This window comes from Hippocampus comes, unplaced genomic scaffold (genome assembly GCF_001891065.2).
Source record: "Hippocampus comes isolate QL1 unplaced genomic scaffold, H_comes_QL1_v1.1 scaffold43, whole genome shotgun sequence".
Classification (NCBI taxonomy): Eukaryota; Metazoa; Chordata; class Actinopteri; order Syngnathiformes; family Syngnathidae; genus Hippocampus; species Hippocampus comes.
The window spans coordinates 506,224-525,223 of record NW_017805276.1 but is presented as its reverse complement, the minus strand read 5'-3'; the positions used below and the strand labels follow the sequence as shown (position 1 = coordinate 525,223).

Sequence of the window (19,000 nt, the reverse complement as noted above, 5' to 3'; positions counted from 1 at the left end):
GAGTGCTTCATTTTTTCCATAGTGTTGTTACAGCCTAATTCCAAAATGGAATAAATTCATTTTTCTCTCAAAATTCTATAAATGACACCCCATAATGATGTGGATTTTTTTTTGTAGGCAAATTTATTAAAAATTAAAAAAACATGAAAATCACATGTGCGTCAGTATTCACAGCCTCAAGCTCAATACTTTTTCTTTTTACTTTTTCCCATTTTTATTTTTAATAAATAGGAAAAAAACGTAGTTTAAAAAAAATTGTCATGTCATTATGGGATGTTGTGTGTCGAATGTTAAGGGAAAAATAAATGTATTCCATTTTGGGATGAGGTTGTAACATAATGTGGAAAGAAAAGCGCTGTGAATACTTTCTGGATGCACCGTGTTTTATATGATTTGTTACAGAGAAACCCCAGAGAGGGGTTCAATCTAAAAGAAAAAAAAAAGCTGAGGAAATCGGTAGTTGCTGAAAGATGCAAGGCTAGTGAGATATCAACATTTTTAAATGTTGAAGTGACATCACAACATGAAGGTGATTGCATGTGAATCGTAATCTACTGTGTCTTTTTTTTTTTTTTTTTTTTTAAGTCTCCACCGGCAGGTTATTTGCATTATCAGAGATGACAAATTAAAACAAGGCTAATGCGCTTTGTTCATCAACTACACAACCTCCATTTCTTTCTTTCCCTCCTAATCTTCGTTGTCTGGCACTTTCCTCTTGCTCTCTCTAAACTCTCTCTTCGCTCCAGCAGGAAGCTGGGGCTTCCGAGAAAACGTCAATGTGCGTGCGTGTACGCACATCGTGGGGGGGGGGGGGGGGGGGGGAGCGGCAGACAGCAGCTCCGATGGCCTCAGTCTGCTCTGACCAACTGGCTGCAACATCACAACATTTGCCAGTCAAAAGCAAACATGACGTTGACCAGCTCCAGGCTGCAAGCAATCTCCTCCAGTATGCAGTGATTCTGCCACATCTTCTTCAACTTCCTGTAACGCTCTGGACAAAGGTGCAGCGGATTGCCCCTCCTTAGGAACAAACAACAACAGTTGATTAACATATGGAGAATTTACTTTTCAAGAGCCTGTCTTAAGACATGGTCTCAGGAGTGCCTACCCAGCCAAAATTTAACAATCAAGTACATGTTTGATATGCCCACTTTTGGGTGAGTGAGCTACTCTGCACACCTGTCCCACTGTTATTTAACAATGAGTTTACATAATGACCACCCCCCCAACACAATATGTATTACTATTCTTAACATTATTATTATTATGACAGCAAACACAAGAACCAAATAGAGATTCTTACCCGAGATGAGGATCAGTCTCGCCATAGTCATCCAAATAAGGAGCGGGATATGTGCTTCCTCTGGTCTTACTGGCCATCAGTACAATTTCACACTCTCTTATCCTGACAGGAGGTAGAAATGATATTACACGACAAAATTGTGGGTACATTGAAGGAACAATTAATATTTGGGTCTTGAAACTCACCTGAGGAACATGCCCACTCCTGCACCACAGGTGGCGGCATGTGCGGTGCAGGCGCCCACATCTTCTCCATTCAGCTGACTGAAGCAGCAGGAGCTCTGAGAGCACAGCATGGCGCCACAGAATAGGCACAAAGTGGGATGTTTCCTTTCGTCATCTGCGGACTTGGGACACCTGAGGGCAAGCACACAAGATTGAGTCCTCGAAGCCAAAACTTTCCTTTGGAATGAAGGAAGTGTGCTGCACATACTGAAAATGGCTGGCTTGATTGAGCAGAGCGCTATAGTCCTCTGGGAGGTCGATCAGTTGATTTCTTCTCCTTGGGTATCTGTTCAACAAGAACTTGCTGACTGAATAGGAAGTTTCTAACGTGGCTCAAAGTTAAAAAGCAAATAAATTACCTGACTGTTTGAGTTATGCCTTTCAGATGTTTGGTTATTGCTGGGCTGCTGCACCACCTTAAAGCAAAAAAAAAAAAAAAAGTTTATTTCATCATTTATGTTGACAGACAAAACATGATTGCAAAAATTAAACACCCACCTATGCAGCAGTGGTGCCACAGTGTCTTTGTGCTCCTGGAAAAGTTGGAACACATTCGAAGGCAGTGCCAAGTAACTGCAGACTGCCTCCATTTGACCTTGACGGGAAACTGCAACAGACAAAATGTCAGCTTGGATGCTTCAATATACTGCAAGATCAAGTTAGATATAGGGGGTCCTCAGTTTTCAAAGGTCCAGACATACGTAAGAATACTTAAGACTTTTTTGTTTACACTGCAGCTCAATTCCGATTTCTTTGCCCATATGCGACAGGTCTCAGATTTTTTTTCATGCAGTGTGAACAGTAAAATTCCAATTTTTTCAAATCCGACCTGGGCCTATTTCATATGTGAATATAAATGGATACGATGCCACTGCACTATGATATCATGAAAAACCTGAATTAGGCATCACACCCTGCATTGTGAACGTACCCTTATATTCATTACGTGGTAGTTTGGAATGATAATAAGGTCTTACATAGTACAAACTGTTTATTTAATCATAAAAAAATAAAATAAAAATGGCTGGGGCATTCTTTTTTTTTTTCCGGCTATTTGTATCAAGGAACGGGTCACAACCATTGTAAACAGTGAGGGTTCACTGTATTGTACTAAGGCTCCACCCACCAGAAGCACAAAAAAGCTGCTCCGGAGGACGAACACCAGTAAGACAGCTGAAAAAGAGAGCCGTACAGCGCAGAAAAGATGTGATTCCCGTCTTCACTTTTTCGGCCAAAAAGCTACCGCACACATCAGGAAGAAGCCTGAAAAGAATATAATAATAAAATAACATCAGTCCTGTCTTAGATTCAAAAGCTCTCAAGAACAAGAATTGGTCACATGTACCTTCCAGTGTTTTGTGACACAGCAGCGTATAGTTCGGCTGCTGCTCTCGCCTCCTCTGTTTCCTCGTCACCCACCACTACAGGGAGGTCTGCAAAAGAAAGAATCATTCTCAATAACAAATGGTTAATGTTACCATAAAATATCAGGATCTAAAATCCATGTTGATGATTGTACAGACAGAGATTGCTCTGTTGGTGCCATACAAAGAATACGCGCAGATTAGACCTGAGAGAGAGCTCACCCTTTATTTTGGGGCGGGGGGAGTTGATGGTTTATATTCCAAAATTCTGGCCCTTTCGGACATATATTAAGATATGAATTTGGATACATTGTGGAGCCTTATGTCCTTGATCCAGAATCAAGTGGCAGTGCTTATAGAGCATTGATGTATTATTCATCAATGCACATGGTCATGTGTGTAATAAGTCAAATGGAATAAAACCCCAGTTGGGTTCCAGGCTCAGCAGACTCGGGTCAAATGGAGGAGGCCCAGAATTCAAATAAAAAATGGTGCATCAGCATTTAGCTGTTATTATGCTGCATGCAAATGGAATAAGCTGCCAACAGAACTGAAGTTAATTCCAAGTGTCAAGTTCAAATTTCAATTAGAAACTATGCCGTTTCCACTGTAACTATGATTAAGTTCTTTTAGAGCACTTCAAGAATCATTTTTTTTCCAAAATCAGGTTCTTACGCTGTGCCTTAATTGAGTAATTTTTGTAAACCACTTTTTATTTCTTTACTCGGCTTTTCTTCTCAAATGTGTCAGTTTTTTTTCCCTTGAAAATATCCATTCATAACTGTTTACAGTGATTCACGCGGCATCGTGAGCAGCACTATGAGAGCTGGTTGTGTTTCCATTATGTTTACCTGTTGGGAGAAGCAACACCTGCAGGACGTGAGCCATTGTGACCAGATGCAGGGTGTATAGGTGGTTGTAGGCTGAGCTGACAGCAGAAGGTTGCAAGTCCACAGTCTCCTCTTGGTACAGCGAGGGCAGAGACAACACTAAACCCACCTGGAAACAAACACACAAACACACACACGCACGCACGCACGCACGACACACACACACACACACACACACACACACACACACACACACACACACACACACACACACACACACACACACGGACATACAAAAACAACTTTAGTTTTAACTACACATGAATACTCACTTATTGCAAAGGCAAAGACAAAGGCGCGATTGTACATCTGAACAACTCCAAACTGATCATAGCCCATCAATATCAGAGTAAGAAGAAAAAAAATCTCTGCAATTGGGGCCAATTTCGTCTTTCTCAACTACCCCATTTCCACTCGAAAAAATTAAAAAAAAACTCTCCCCAAAAAAATGCATTCGTTCCCACTTTGGAATGAAATATCATTCGATATTCATCATGTGTAGCTCTACCTGTACAGAAGCATTTGGGCAAATTATAGGTCTCCACTCAAATATACAACTGATACTCTCAGCAAATTGAGTATTTAAAAATAGCTCCCAAGTAGTAAATACATTAATGAGATTAACAGAGGTGAAGATTGGTTTTTTTCCTCACAATGAGTGCAAATTAGCTCAGATTCATAGTTTTGCAGAAAGAAATAAACCGTTTTGGAAAAAAAGCCTAACGTTTTTTTTTCTCTTGGTGTGCTTCAAACAGTAAAACTTTGCAATTCTCACAAAAACAGTGTAACAATAATGTGTAATATAAACGTAGTAGCAGTTACCGTCGATTCACATGGACACTGAATTGCTTGTGCTCCCACAGATGACCACTCACCAGAAGATGGAAGAAGTCGACTTCCAGAATAGAAGGTGTGTCCTTTTTGCTCATGACCGGAAGCAGAACTGGGATTTGAGATTATTTCAAGATATAAAAAAAATACAACTGGGATTTGAGATTATTTCAAGATATAAAAAAATTAATAAAATTGTCACCAAATTATAGTAATAAAACACCGTAATGTGCAAATTTGTTGTGTTAAGAAGTTGTACCTGCTAACATCTCAGTGAAGTGTCTTTGGATGACGGCCTGGGAGCTTTTAATCCTCTGTGCTGCCGAAAACTGAACAATCGCTTTCATGCCTGCCAGCTGCAAAAGAGAAGGTATTTCAAAATGAACGCATGAAGAATGCATGAATGCAATGCAAAGCTCCAAATATGGTCATATAGATGTGCTTGTGTTGCTGACCAACCTGTCTATTTTGTAAGGACCCAAAGAGTGGCTTGTCCTCTTCTAGCAATATGTTCTCTGTGAAGACACAAAATCCACATTGAGAATAGAGTTGATGGAGAATATAAAGCAGCTTTTCATGGAAACGAAAAATTGAAAAAAGACAAGTCACACCAATCGCCTGAAGAGTGAAGGCACATGTGTTCCAGGCCATAAGGGGCACACATGGGCACAGCTCATTAGGTACAGTCTGAAGTCCGACTCTATGGACCGCGGTGGCGCACACGACCAGCATCTCTACTATACTGTCGGAGAACTTCCTCCTAAAAAGAATCAGTTAAGAAAAATGTTTCAGGATCAAAGTTGAAAAGGACAGAGAACATACAGAAACAGGATTCCTCACGGTTTTTGGACGCCGTAACTCAGTAAGGCTCTGAAATCCGGCTGACCTTCTCCGCATAACACTGCATTGCAATCATTAGTGCCTTCCATGTCACAATCTGCTGGAAAGCATGAGGAATTTTACGTTGTTGCCCCAGTACTTTTGTTCATATACTAGTGGAGGGATCTGCTCTCACCATTTTCCTGCAGGGGGGACTTGAGTCCTTTAATCCTGGCCTCAAGAACATGGATCCAGCGAGTCAGAGTCAAATGTTGACCAATTATCTCTGCATTTTCACTGCAAACACAAACAAAACCCAGTGTGTTCATGAGATCATAAATAAAGTTGCACATGTGTAGCCCTCACTAACAAAGGAGGTGGATTGGACTCACTAGTTGAATATGACTGGCTCCAGGGGGATGAGAGGGACAACGGTGTTGCAAAGTGACTTGCACAGAGGACACAAGTACTCCCCATTCTCAAGGTCGATGATCAGTTCAGCATGGAGACGGTTTCTGGTTGTGTTCTGGACTACTTCAAAATATCTGGATTGAAAAAAAAAACAAAACAAAACATACTTTATATGCTCTTTATTAGGGATGGACATTTGACTCGATTTCCTTCATCAGCAATGAGGAACATTAGAGCTCATTTAACTGATCACAAAGAACAAAAGAATCCCTCTGAATGTTCTGAACTCCTCCTTTTTAAGATGGCAAACTGGAGAATCAGCACATCTGCTGGTTGTAGCCAATTAGGGCACTCTATTTTGCACTTGGTTGGTTTAAGACAGTATTAGTCAACAATCAATTCCACACGCTGCACGCAATTGTTAACAATCAATCAACCAATGATTATGCTCATCCCTACTCTGATTAATGACTTACTTCTGCCAACATGTGGCGTGCATGACGTGTCCACAGCTGCCTGTGTGGGTGCCGACAGCCAGATCAGGAGGCATGAATGTTGGGTAGAAAGTTGCCGTTTCTTGAAAGAAAACAAAACAAAAAAAAAAAGCACAAAAGAGCTTTCAGATGTATGGCTCTTTTTGTATACACGGATATGAAGGCATAAATCAGACTCTTCCTAACGTTGTGGTGAAGTAAGAAATAAATTATCGATATGCTAATAAACAATAGAATATGAGTTCATATGACGTTACACGTGCAAAGAGATAATTCAATCTGAAGGACAGCGCAAACTTCCACCGAAGATAACTTCCATTTGTGATTCTGGAGGTGGAGATATCCCAGAGACTATGTACAACCCCTAAACTGTATTTGTCCTATTATTGACTGTTTTACCAATTAGGCCAATAAAACAACATTGGTATTTAGTGGTGGCCAAAGCCTTGACTCGCTGCATGTGTCCGTGAATGGAGGCTGACCGTCCGCACTGCTGGTGGGCATCTTTCCTCTGCACTGGGTCAACACCGTAGATCTCTGCACACACGCTGTCAGTACCATGGCCGGAGCCTGGGACGCCACTTCCTGCTCCTCCTGACAGAGAATGCAGGTCAGCACCTCCCTCTCGGCTGGGGTGGACCCTCGATGGGGCCCCACGGACACGCACCGCTCCTTCTGCTCCACCGGACTGTCGGAAATGTCGATAGCAGAAATTAAATGGATGAAATTGCCATTTGAAGAGTGTTTTTGAAGCGGCTCTCCTCACCTCTCTGTCGATGTCACGGGCTGTCCCTTCATGGCGCTCTCTGGCATGTTATCATAAAGCATCTTGTGGGACTCAATGAAGTTTTTCTGCATGGCTGACATCTGGGCCATGATTTTCTGGCGGTGAAGTTTGGCTGCTTCGGCCTTTCTTTTGCGCTCAGCTTTTTCTTTGTCCTGAGCACTCTGTGGCACCAAATTAAAGAGAGACACTGATACTGCTCACTTTCAAGCCAAAAAAAATCACATCTTATGTCGCAATTATGTTGCAGTACATAATTACCTCCTCAGGCTTGCTTGTCTCCACACTCATGGAAGTTGTTGGAGTGGACTTCTCTCTGAGGCACTTGACAATCTCAAACATCTAGCAAAGAGACCCACACAAAACAACAACGATGGACACTATAAAATAAATATGATTTATGGGTGCTAAGGCAAACTAGTGGAAGGAGTACAATACCTGTAGTACCCATTTGATCATGTCTTTTTGGGCTTCAAATGAATGAACAGCCTTAATTTTCGAGAGCAAGAGGAAGAGAGACTTGCTGTCTTCGAACCCGACTCCTAGAAGACAAGAAATAGAATCGCAAGTCGCAGAAAATGACAGAACGCTTTTGCATTTGGCACGTCTGCAAAGAAAGTGACTTACCGCGAGCCTTCAGGCTGAAATCAAAGGTCACTTCCTCTAAAGTGCGGTCCTCAAGTTGGCTTTTTTCTTCAAGCAAAGCCTGGCCAATAAGGTGCAGGGCCTGTGGGATACAAAAGGAAAGTGGTTTTGTAGACCTCTGCCAAGGCTTCAATGTTTGTCCGTGGGATTTAAATGAGTGATTGGTTAAATCTAGATTATACATCGCTAAACGAAAGCAAAGAAAAAAAATTGAATGACATCTACGTAAGCTTTACAAATGAGACTTGTTGAGTTACATGCTCGCCCACGTGTTAAATAGTAGTTTCTCCTAAAACTGAAACGGCTCCAAAATGCACAAAAGAGTTTCTGACTTAACATACACTTGACATTGAGATGTATTGTGTATCCGTTGTGGTCTATCTTTCCTGCTATTTGACATTCAGCTGCATCAAAAATGACTGCTGTGAAAATTTTAAATCTAAGTTAGCAAGCGGTTGCCTCAGGCTTTGGCAAAGTGCTGTCGCCAGGCAGCTGCATTGTAAACAAACACCAATGAAAACATAACCTCCTTCACGCAAGCGCCGCAAGAAGCATCACAAAGATCCATGCAGTTTCGTTACCCGCTGGATCATTATTTCCGTCCAATGTGTGGACTTTTCCTCGGCTGCCCTCTGCAGCACGCGTCTGAGGACGTGGACAAAGATGTCACAGCAGAGGAGGCGTACGATGGTGGAGAAGGCCGCACAGAAGGGAGGCGGCACTGGAGGACACAGAGCTGAGCACAAATGGGAAAAAAAAAGCATCCTTCAGTACAAGCAAGAGGTTCATAAACAGATGACTGACAAAGAGAAGGTGGCACAGGTGAGACATCGACAGCGGTCACCTTTATCGGCACCTTCGTGAGCACGTCTCTTCTTTTGTGACTCTTCAGCCTGCAAAAGATCAGAAAAAACAAAAAGAGTCACATGAATGATATCAAACACGATCTTCAATGTGTTAATGAGATGTGGTACCTTGCTGTGCTGTGATCTTGAATAATGGTAGAAGAAAGGGTTGAACTCGCCCAAATACTCCCTTTTCACCTCATATAATCCATGTCCTGACACACCTGGTTTCCTATATTCATAAAGGGGAAAAAAAAACCACATAAACCTGCTGAAAAAGCCCCGTAAACAAATATCAGGTATTGATTTTGAAGTCAACTACGTACTTGAATGTAGCAACTTTGTTGATTACAGATTCGAGACCTGTTTCGTGGCTCTCCTGCAAAAAATGTGTTGTTTATTTGCTGCATATTTACCTCCACAGTATGAAACATGATAATGCGGCATACGTTCTCCGGCAGGCCTTTGACCAGGCTACTGTGTGCCATGGGTTCAATGCATAGCAGGTGGATAACCTCCCTCATCGTCACATCCTCTTTGGTCACGTTAGTGACACCGGGGACGTATCGCTCACCTGCAATTATGTTGGTCAGTCGCAACATTTAGCATCAACGAAACTAATATGAGCCAAAAAGTTGCAGTACCAACTATGACGATAAGGAGATACAGCATCTCTTCTGTCAGCCGATTCCACTGCAACAGTTCATTCTGCAATTGTAGCCACATCGTCAATTAATACATGCACTTGAGCGTTACCCCCGATGTTGACTTTGAAGCATTACTTACGTGGTCTCTGCTGCAACAGCTTCCATTGAAGAAATTAAAGAGCTCAAATCTTAGTAAGAGCAGCATGAGAAAATGGTTGGCATCCATTCTGGAAGCGGCTATCTGCAAACAGTGTTTGGCAAGTTATTTCCAAAAATGGATGAGATCAAATATTGCAAATAGGTTTATTATAAGATCACTTCCTCTGACTTACAAATGTTTTACAGTACTTCTGTTATTTTTGCGGTTACTTTCACCAAAAAGACTGCAGAATTGAGTAAATTAATGGAATGGTTACTCCCAAAGCGGTCCGAAAAATCTGAGTGAAGAGGGTAACTTAAGATATCACCATATTATATGTATTTTAAAAAATGTATTCAAAGTTTTTAATAACAGGGATCAACCAACCTGAAGCATAAGGATGTCTTTGTCATACATTTCGTCTCTGCATTTGACATCTTGATAGTAGTAGACCTAAGCATGGGGGAAAAACAGGTAACTTCAGGAATTACAAAAATGTAAATGTACGCATATATACAGTATACTTAACAAAAGACGCATCACACCTGGCTGACCAAAGACAGTCCATTCCTGCGCCACATTTCAGCTGATACCTGTGCAGCCAGCACCACACAGCGCAGAGGATGCTCAACCAGGCCACGAAAGTCATTGCATTCCTGCCGTAAAAGGGGAAAACATGAACCGTAACAGACGCATTAATGGAGACGACAGCTGGGCATGTGACCCCATTTCCTTTAACTTTAACAACCAATCAATCATTCATTCATTCTCTGAACAACTTATTAGGGATGCACGATATTGGAAAGACATTTGATATGCAATATGAGTGTTGAGTATTGTGATATCAATATGGTCGAGACATTTAACATACACCTAAAGAAAATACATTTTTGTTGTCTGATGATTTTTTTTTTTTCCACAAGGCAAAATAAGCAGGCTTGATGTGTCTTCAGCCAATTAATTGTAATGTTCTGAACTCCTCAGCAGGGTAGAGTCCTCAGTTTTGACTCATTTCATTAAGGCATGGTTTCTCAGCAAACAATTAAACACTATCAAAAGATATCTTGACGAGTAAACTCAAATTTCAAATTAGGGTTTCAAGGCCAGTGTTAAGAGTTTCAAGTATGTCTCGATGTCTTCACCAAGTACAGACCCAAATGGTGGCAGTGAGGCCGTTCCTTTATATCTTGCTTCCACCCTCTCTTCCTTCTTGCCAATCACTCTTTCATTCATGCTTGTCAACTCCGTTCCTTCTTTCCTTCCTTCAATCCTTCCTTTTGTACATTCGTGTTTCCTCCCTTTCTTCCTTCAGTTCTTTATCACCATACTTACTTCCTTTTATATCATTCTTATTTGATTTCTTTCTTCGTTTTTTGTTCTTCCTTATACCATCCTTGCATCATCCCTTTTTTCATTAAAGAAGTTCAATAGAATCTTGCATGCCTTTCTTTTGGCCCACAACGTACATTCAAAAACCCCCAAAACAATCAGCACCGAACAGCTTACTTTGTCAAACAGTTGATCACGTAACCCGTTCTTGCAGATGATAACATACAAGCCTAGAGACCACAAAAGACGAATAAGTTGATGGAAAACATGCACGGAAAGGACCAGACTGAAATAGTTAAAGTCCACCTGCAAGCAGCCTGGAGAGGGGTACATGTATGCTGACAGGCTCCTGTGACACTTTGTAGGGCCGAACATGAAGGATCTGCTTGCACATGTAGTAGTCAGCAGCTTCCCGGCGGAAGGGTTGATTGTTGCATTGCAGCAAGACTTTGTGGCAATCTCTGAAGGCTTCCAGCAGAATCCTGTCCTGCAGAAGGAAGGCGGTAAGACAAAAAGCAAAGATGCTTAACAGAATATTGGGAGATGGTAAGACACAGTCGACCGCAACTCACATCTGAGGAGCACCAATCTTGAAACATAGCGAGAATGTGGCGGAGCTGGATTTGAAGCGTAAAGCCGGCTTCCCACTCAGGCTCCACAGCAATGTGTTGACCAAACTGACGTTCAACCTCTTCCATACCCTAAAAAACAAGGGTCACCTTTCAGAACAAAGGTCAACATTCACCATTGATAGAGATATAGTTGGTAGATGTGATAAATCAATTACCTGCATGCATTTGAGTAGGCCTAGAAAGGCATTGAAGCCCTCTAGAAACAGTTTCCGAAGCTTAAAATTCCATGTTGACGGTTTACTGATCAGAATATACCTACGAGAGAGTTTACAACCCAGATGAGAACAAAAAGGAACAAGCGTGTTGCTAAAACTGCTACCTGGTCAAACTACCTGAGGTCATGGAAAATGGCCTGGATGCGGGAGAACTTGTCAGAATTGTAACCCAGGAAGGAGAAGCGACTGTTAACATCCAAATGCTCCAATAACAGCGCCATGACTGTATTAACTATCCTTGTAATGACGTTTGTTTCTTCAATCAGGTACCTTGCCTGGAAGAGGAACAGAAATACAACATCGAAGCAAAGTAACTTTTTGAGGGCAGTTTTTTTCCCCTTATAAAATAATATTCACGCCTCTTTTGGAAGATTCAATGATGTTAGTACAACAAAGTATAGTCACCAGTGTGGGCACAGTGAAGATCTGAACGGACAGCGCAGTAATAGAAATACTCCGTTCATGATCATCATCGATGAAGTTATTCTGCAGATCCTTATAAAGCTTGAAAAGACCACATATTTGTCAGAACACTGTAAAAACACGTCTACCTGTGGTTTAAAACATGTTTTACCTTTGTGAATTCAACCGCAAAGAGCCTCTTGAATTCCGTCTCCATAAGCATGCTACAGAAAATCAGCTCATGTACAATCTTGCGTGCTCCTTTAAGAAAGAATGACAAATGTTGCCAAATCATGTAAGTGTATTTAATCACCAAATATGGAGGTGGTGTCTAATGACCGCTAAAAGTCAGTGCTACCTGCCTTTGTACAATGTGGCATCGAGCAACATGAGCCTGCTGATGCAGCAGATGCTGGTCTGGTCTGTGTTGGGCTCCAGCGCCACCCTGCAGAAGGCTTGTCTGAAGCCCACTGCACACAACACGCAAGAAAACGGTCACATGACGCAAAACAAAGTACTGTTGCTGTCTGACACTGACGTTGCAGTGCATGCACAGAAGAACCTGAATAGCCGATGATCTTCTGGAACCAGGAGCCGAGCCGCAGGGCCAATGTTTGGTGAGCCACGACAGCCGAGTGCAGCACCTCCACACGCAGCGGCTGTAGGGAAACGTGCTCCGAATTGTACTGCAGCACAAACAAAAACATTGATGGATGAGTGAGGGGTGGATGGAGTTGCAGTGAATTTGTTTTATTCAAAAAGGGCCTCCGCATGAAATAACGGACATTTTCAGGTTCATTTGAAAAGGTCTGTGTTCTGCTGAATGACATTCAATTTGTCTATGTGATCAGTTTTTACCTTAATGAGGCGTTGAGCATGCTGGCATGAGTCCAGACTTCCTCTCTTTACTGTCCGCCGACCCTGTGCAGTATAATTCAATCATGCTTCCATGAAAACAAATTACGAGACAGTGATATTGCAAAGGTGTTGATGAAAATGGCACACAGCCTGGAAAAAAATGCAGCATAAAACAGACATATACAGTGGACAGAAAAAGTATACACACACCTGTTGAAATGCCAGGTTTTTGAAAAACAAACAAACAAAAAAAAAAAATAGTACCGGTAATAATAACAATAATAATAATAAAGGAAAGAAATCATTTCATTTTTCTGCTACGACTGTGACAACAAACCGAAGGTTGTACAAGTGACTACACCCTCAAAATTAACCAATCACATTCAAACTCATGTTCAATGGGAGTCCAAACAAACCTGACACCATTGAACATGCACACTTGTGCAAATAAATTATCTCGGTTGTTTATTTTGACTTCCCTTCTCTAAAATATTGTTTTTTTTCCCAATTCAGCTGTACAGGACCCAGGTCACATTAATGGTGTAAATGATTTATCTTGGTCTCTTTGAATTACAAAAAAATGGTATTCGAACAGGGGTGTGGAGACTTTTTATATCCACCGTACCTCCTTGTCAATAAGTGCCGTGTGATTCTGTGCTTCAGCCTGATCACAGTTAACAGACCGCTGCAGGGTGTAGATCACATGATCGTATGAATGGTGCTCATCGTTGTACAGCACACAGGCGTATGTGTTGTCCTTTTCCCTGCACACATGAGAACGTACTCTGTTAAGATGAACACATGCTCTGCTGAGACTTCTGATTTTTATACACAGTCATATGCAGTTCGTGTGTGTGAGATGAACTGGGCCGTACTCTGGTTTGAGGAGAGCTAAAAGTTGACGGTCCTCCGCCCAGTCCAGGAAGTCTGTGAAGTAGTTCAACAAGACCCTGAAGAGCATCTCACTCCGCTCACACAGTTGCGGCTCCAATGTACACTCATCCTGGGAAACACAATTTCCAGTAAAATACGATATTGCTCTAAAAAGTCTAAAAACAGGGCTCCTCAGTTTACGATAGAGCTCTGTTTACAATGGCGGCGATGTAACAAGACTTTGTAGGCAAGTCAGAATTACAGTAAATACAGTATATGCATGAATACACCTCGAGACCTAAAGGGGCAAATAGAAAACAATCATGCATCCATTAACTAAGCCACTTTATGCTCACGAGGGTAGTTGGCGGGGTACACCCTAAACTGGTTGCCAGCCAATCGCAGGGCACACATAGACAATCAAATGAAAAACAAAGTATGGCGATAACTCAGTGTTTCGTCTTGTGCTGTATGACAATTTATTCTTACGGCCCTGTCAAACTAGTATACTGGACACCATTTACAACCTTCAGTCAAGTTGTAAAACGTAGGTCACAGGCTGAGGATCCTGTGTTCTATTTTACATGAGTATTTGCCTCCAATAACATCTACTGGATTCATTTCCTGTGTCGCTTGCAGCAAGTTGATGCTTCAAACAAGGTTAAATAATTTGGCGAATGGGGAAAAAAATATCTGGCCCTGTGACATTGCTGGGAAGTCTCACAAGAGCAAACATTCCCCTCGGAGGCTAAATATTTCATAGAAATGTCTAACATTTAGCACACAGGGCAAACAAACATCCAGCTCGCCTGTACTCTTTGCTATGTCACATCAGTGTGTGAGAACAAGCACTGAAATCTACCATATTGTAAACACAATGCAAAAACAAAAGTGGGTTTCCCATGCTGCATGTGGAAACGCTGAGGTGGTCGAGCATATTGGCTTTAAAAGCAAAGGTTTGATTACGGAAGACAACGAGCCAAATTGATGTCAGCCATGCCTCCTGCTCATGGAGGCAGCTGTTATTTACGGAAACAGGCGCAACGTCGTCAAGGGTTACGGGATCCTGACAAAGGCAATCTGATAAAGACACGCCTGACAAACAGCAGCTCGGAACATTTAGCAAAAAAAAAAAAAAGGAAGTGGAAAAAAAAATACACATGCTCAATATGACTAAACATTGATGCACAAATAAAGGAAATATTCTAATTTTACCCATGTGACAAATTTTCATCCAGTCTATCAATCAAGCCAGCTTTCATGTCTGTAAATTGAGTTACAATTTTTTTCTTGAGGCAAAGTCACTGCCAGGAAAGGGGGGCCCTCAGCTTACTTAAAATGAGAAAATAAACATTCCGGGATTTGGTGACACAGAAAAAAAAAACCAACTATGTCCCTTCCCATGTGCCTCTTTCTACTCTGTTATGTAACTCACCGTCACCATGTCAGTGGCTGCCTCCGGGTCATGTATGGAGCAACACGGTCCAATCTTCCAGGCTTCCACATCCCCACAGTCACAGAACCCCCCACCAGATGACGCGTGCATCTGAGGAAAAATTGTTACAAATTATATCTTACCACCTAAAAGAGAAATGTCAGAAAGTGGTTCAGATTTTCCAGTTCTGAAAAGTGGTGTTATTCTACACATAGTGTTCACAGGTACATCGTCCTTGTAAAACCCCCTTTAGAGCACCAAGCAGCAATTTAGAGAGTGAGGTAAAGATGTATGTGAAGATATAAAGTCAATATTCATTCTAACATTGTGGTTATACGTTTGCTATAAGTTATCAAAATGCTAATAACAGTCTAATGTTTATATGCACTACCGGTGTCCAGGAAAGCAGCTTCTGTCACTCAGTAATCACAAGTGAGTTAAACATTGTTGGGAAATCCGTGGTTGCTTAAAATGCCATAAAAAATATGAAAATGTGCATATTAGAACAAAAAAAAATGTAAACGTGGTTTTGTCAGTGTTGCTTGTTGAATGGGTTAAGCCTTAATGTTACAAAAACAAGACAAAACATGAATTTTAACAACATAAAATAACATCTAGGAGAATGAAGTCGAAATATAAAGATAAAAAAGTTATACTATTACTATGAATCTCAAAAAGGATAATGTCAGAGTAGTCAAAGAAAAAAAAATATTTTTATGAGTAGATCATTTCAACATGGGAGAAAACTCAAATGCAGTTAACGTTTGTACTCACCTTGTAACGATGACTTTTGTGCACGCTTTCCTGAAAGCAGTCCATGCACAGCACACATGTAGGATCTATTGCACAATCCCTGCAAGCATATTAAAAAGCATATCGTCACTGATAAAAGCCTTTTTTGACATCACAGTGATTATCTCTTTTTATCTCATTTTCTCATCCTCTCACCTGTTACTAGACATGTGTGGCTTACAGTGTTGAGCAAATCATGCTGAGATAAACGTCACCCAGTATAGTGTATTATATATATATATATATATATATATATATATATAGAGAGAGTATTCCGATGGCTACTTTGATAGATATTATTTATGCCAATCATAAAACTACACTATTACTTTGTGATTGGATGGTCGAGTAGGCAGAGAAGGAACTTCCATCTGATAGCGCAAGGTTTTCCGCTCAAACGACATGTGACAAGGCAATTAGCTATCAGGCTCATATATACAAAATGGCAGCATAGAACGTCCCCGGAATGAACAATGATGTCTTGGTTGTCTTATTTCGCGGATCCCATCAATAATTTCATTGCTCGATCGGGCAAATTATGACATTACAGCTGCCCACTGATTTTGCATGAAATGCAAAATATCGGCCAATGCCAGCCCAGTCGATCAGATCGGTGTAAAGTCTATTTGTAACACACAATGAGGGATCATTTTGGAACCTGCAAGAGTAGACGGTCTCTCCTTCTTTGAAGACGCGTCCACAGAGCTGGGAAGACGAACTGCCCTGCTTGAGCTTCTTCACACCTTCATCAGGATCTTCACCAAATAGGAAGTACTCAAGCGGGTGGAGGAGGAGTCTCTCTACTTCCTCCTCTTCCTCATTAGGGTTGGACTCCTCCTTTTGGCAGAAGATCCGAGGCACCTGCTTCCTCAGGTAGGTATACAGGGTCAGCTTCAGATCGGTGGACGCCTGCCATTCCTGCAAAACAACACAATTCGACATTGATTAAAATGGAAGATAAATTCGAATGATGTTTCCTGAGACAAATATACATCCTGTGTTGCAATCATCGTGAAATTGTTTAATTTTGGAGCCTTTCGCAGAGAATAAGTGTGGTGTAATGTGTGTCAATGAGACCAGACGTGATATTTACTTCAAAGTGTTATTTTTTTTCTCTGACACCAATATTTGTGATAATACGGGTGATTGTGACACACTAACACTCATCAACGTGGGAGAAAAACAAGCTGACATTCTGTTTAGATGAAGTGTGCGAGATCATTGCTGACGAAGCCAACCTCCGACACATTAACACGGGACTAAGTCTTGCTATTCATGGGAATACAGTAAAAACGCAAACACCCACCACCTTCTGAGCATAATGTGAGGCACTGCAGACATATTTGCGAGAGTGAGTGCACAAGCTAAATATGCCACTGCTCGCTACACGAAGTAGAACGACATTTCAGCGCACCATATGTTTAATTGACCGAGGTAACCAACATATTTAAGACCGACACTTTCTCTCAAAATGCCCATGCACGGTGTCAGCTGTGTCAGGTTTTTCAAACACATACCTTTATGAGCTCCGGTTCGTCAAAAGATTTATAAGCCTCCGCCATCTTCCATTTGCCGTAAAGGAGACAAGAGGGGGTGTAGTTAATGTTGCATTCCAGAGAAGTGAGAAGTCGGATTGGTCACCAGTTGCGACCATAGAGAACCACACCGACTAGAGTAAACCCTTGTTGGTTCAAAACATGCATATCGAGTCGCCATCTTTAACCGGGAGTCCCAGACCATCTCTCCATTCACTTGTATCAGGTGACTAGTTTGGCTCCGACAAATTAATCATAATTGGTAGAATTCTTCACCTATTTTGACACGGATTGCTTTTCTTACAAACATCAGACAAGCAGCTATGATACCTGACACGTGGGCAATTGTATAATCGGGGCTGTTACGCCACGTTAGTTGAATGTTTACAGTCAAGCGCTTCTGAGTTAACGAAGACGCCGTAGTACAGTAGAGGTACTACTGCATGACTGACGGTCTTTGCTGGTAGTTAGGTGCATTGTCGGTGAAGTAATAGTCACAATGTCTCTGCAGAGAGTGTATACAATCTGATACTGACTATCACCACCTTATTTTACGTTACTGTCATTAGTCATGCCCACATTTCTGAAATGGGACCACATTTCAAAACTAAAATCGTCAAAAGATGGGTAAATCTAAGAACAGATGGGGGGGATATATATATTCCAACCACCACCACAGTCAGCATGATGTAGTCGTGTTTTTCCTACCTGCTTGTCGCGCCACTCGGTTACGGACAGTGTAAATAGCAAAATGGGCTTTCTTGCTACATGATGGGCTGGTGCCAAACTGATATGAATATTTCTGCACCAATCCACCTGGAAGAATCACCAGACAGTTGATTAACATGTCAAAATGCAATATCTCTGTAACATTTGACATGCATGGTCACCTCTCTTGAAGAAATAGACAGATTCCCTCCTCCTGCGGTACTGAGGCACAGACAGGGCAGCTGTGATGTGACCTTGAAGACCATCAAAGCCCGACTCAACAACCTTCGGATAGCCTGGGTCCAAATGATTGTTGTCAAATCTCCAGTACTGGTTTCCCTGCAAACCGCATGAGACGCACACATAAAGCATTTGGCTTTCAGGTGAAATTTCAGATATATATATATGCGCGCGCGCACATATATATATATATATATATATATATATATATATATATATATATATATGCGCGCGCGCACACAATATTCCTTTATTTACATTTGGCAAATTATGAAAGCTTCTTGGAGGTCAAAATGTGTTGTGATATGTAAATAAAGATGTATCGTCCATTGTATTGTATCTTTGTTGTCGTCTCGAAAACTTTGAGGTCTGAAGTGGAACAATCAACTTGGATAAATTCGACTTCCCACCTTCCACGTATGCAGCATAAAATATCGGCATCATTTCAATTAAGCTTACGTCATTTGGGTCTGTGCTTGTTTCACTCTTCCGTTGGGAACACACGAGAGGTGTTATGCGAACAAAACATAGCCCAGATGAACAGTGCCCTCTGGAGGTCGCCGTTGCGTCCTTTGACTCCGGTGT

At 41.5% G+C, this 19,000-nt stretch overlaps 1 protein-coding gene across 3 annotated transcripts; it reads right to left on the bottom strand.

Annotated features, from left to right (window-relative positions):
* Positions 1-255: 255 nt before the first annotated feature.
* On the bottom strand, positions 256-18,947 carry ubr1 (ubiquitin protein ligase E3 component n-recognin 1). 3 transcript variants are annotated; one of them, XM_019870141.1, is made up of 48 exons: positions 18,875-18,947; positions 17,450-17,494; positions 16,591-16,850; positions 15,915-15,993; positions 15,141-15,251; positions 13,708-13,835; positions 13,458-13,596; positions 12,833-12,895; positions 12,537-12,660; positions 12,337-12,444; positions 12,147-12,235; positions 11,978-12,076; positions 11,690-11,847; positions 11,513-11,612; positions 11,298-11,426; positions 11,032-11,212; positions 10,903-10,955; positions 9,942-10,052; positions 9,784-9,849; positions 9,397-9,498; positions 9,255-9,318; positions 9,060-9,184; positions 8,937-8,989; positions 8,740-8,842; positions 8,610-8,658; positions 8,347-8,501; positions 7,748-7,847; positions 7,559-7,662; positions 7,382-7,462; positions 7,103-7,284; positions 6,819-7,024; positions 6,319-6,418; positions 5,824-5,976; positions 5,628-5,728; positions 5,453-5,552; positions 5,224-5,372; positions 5,072-5,127; positions 4,872-4,968; positions 4,657-4,724; positions 3,743-3,890; positions 2,873-2,960; positions 2,654-2,790; positions 2,026-2,134; positions 1,887-1,943; positions 1,736-1,813; positions 1,489-1,659; positions 1,304-1,405; positions 256-1,020 (listed from the first exon to the last, which is right to left on the bottom strand). In XM_019870141.1, the coding sequence occupies exons 2-48, from the start codon at positions 17,492-17,494 to the stop codon at positions 879-881; spliced, it is 5,223 nt and encodes a 1,740-aa protein (XP_019725700.1). In that variant the 5' UTR covers positions 18,875-18,947; the 3' UTR covers positions 256-878. The 3 variants fall into 3 exon arrangements, with proteins under 3 accessions (XP_019725700.1, XP_019725699.1, XP_019725701.1); XM_019870140.1 differs by lacking the exon at positions 18,875-18,947 and having other exon boundaries at positions 17,450-17,631; XM_019870142.1 differs by lacking the exon at positions 18,875-18,947 and having other exon boundaries at positions 5,453-5,549; positions 17,450-17,630.
* Positions 18,948-19,000: the final 53 nt, after the last annotated feature.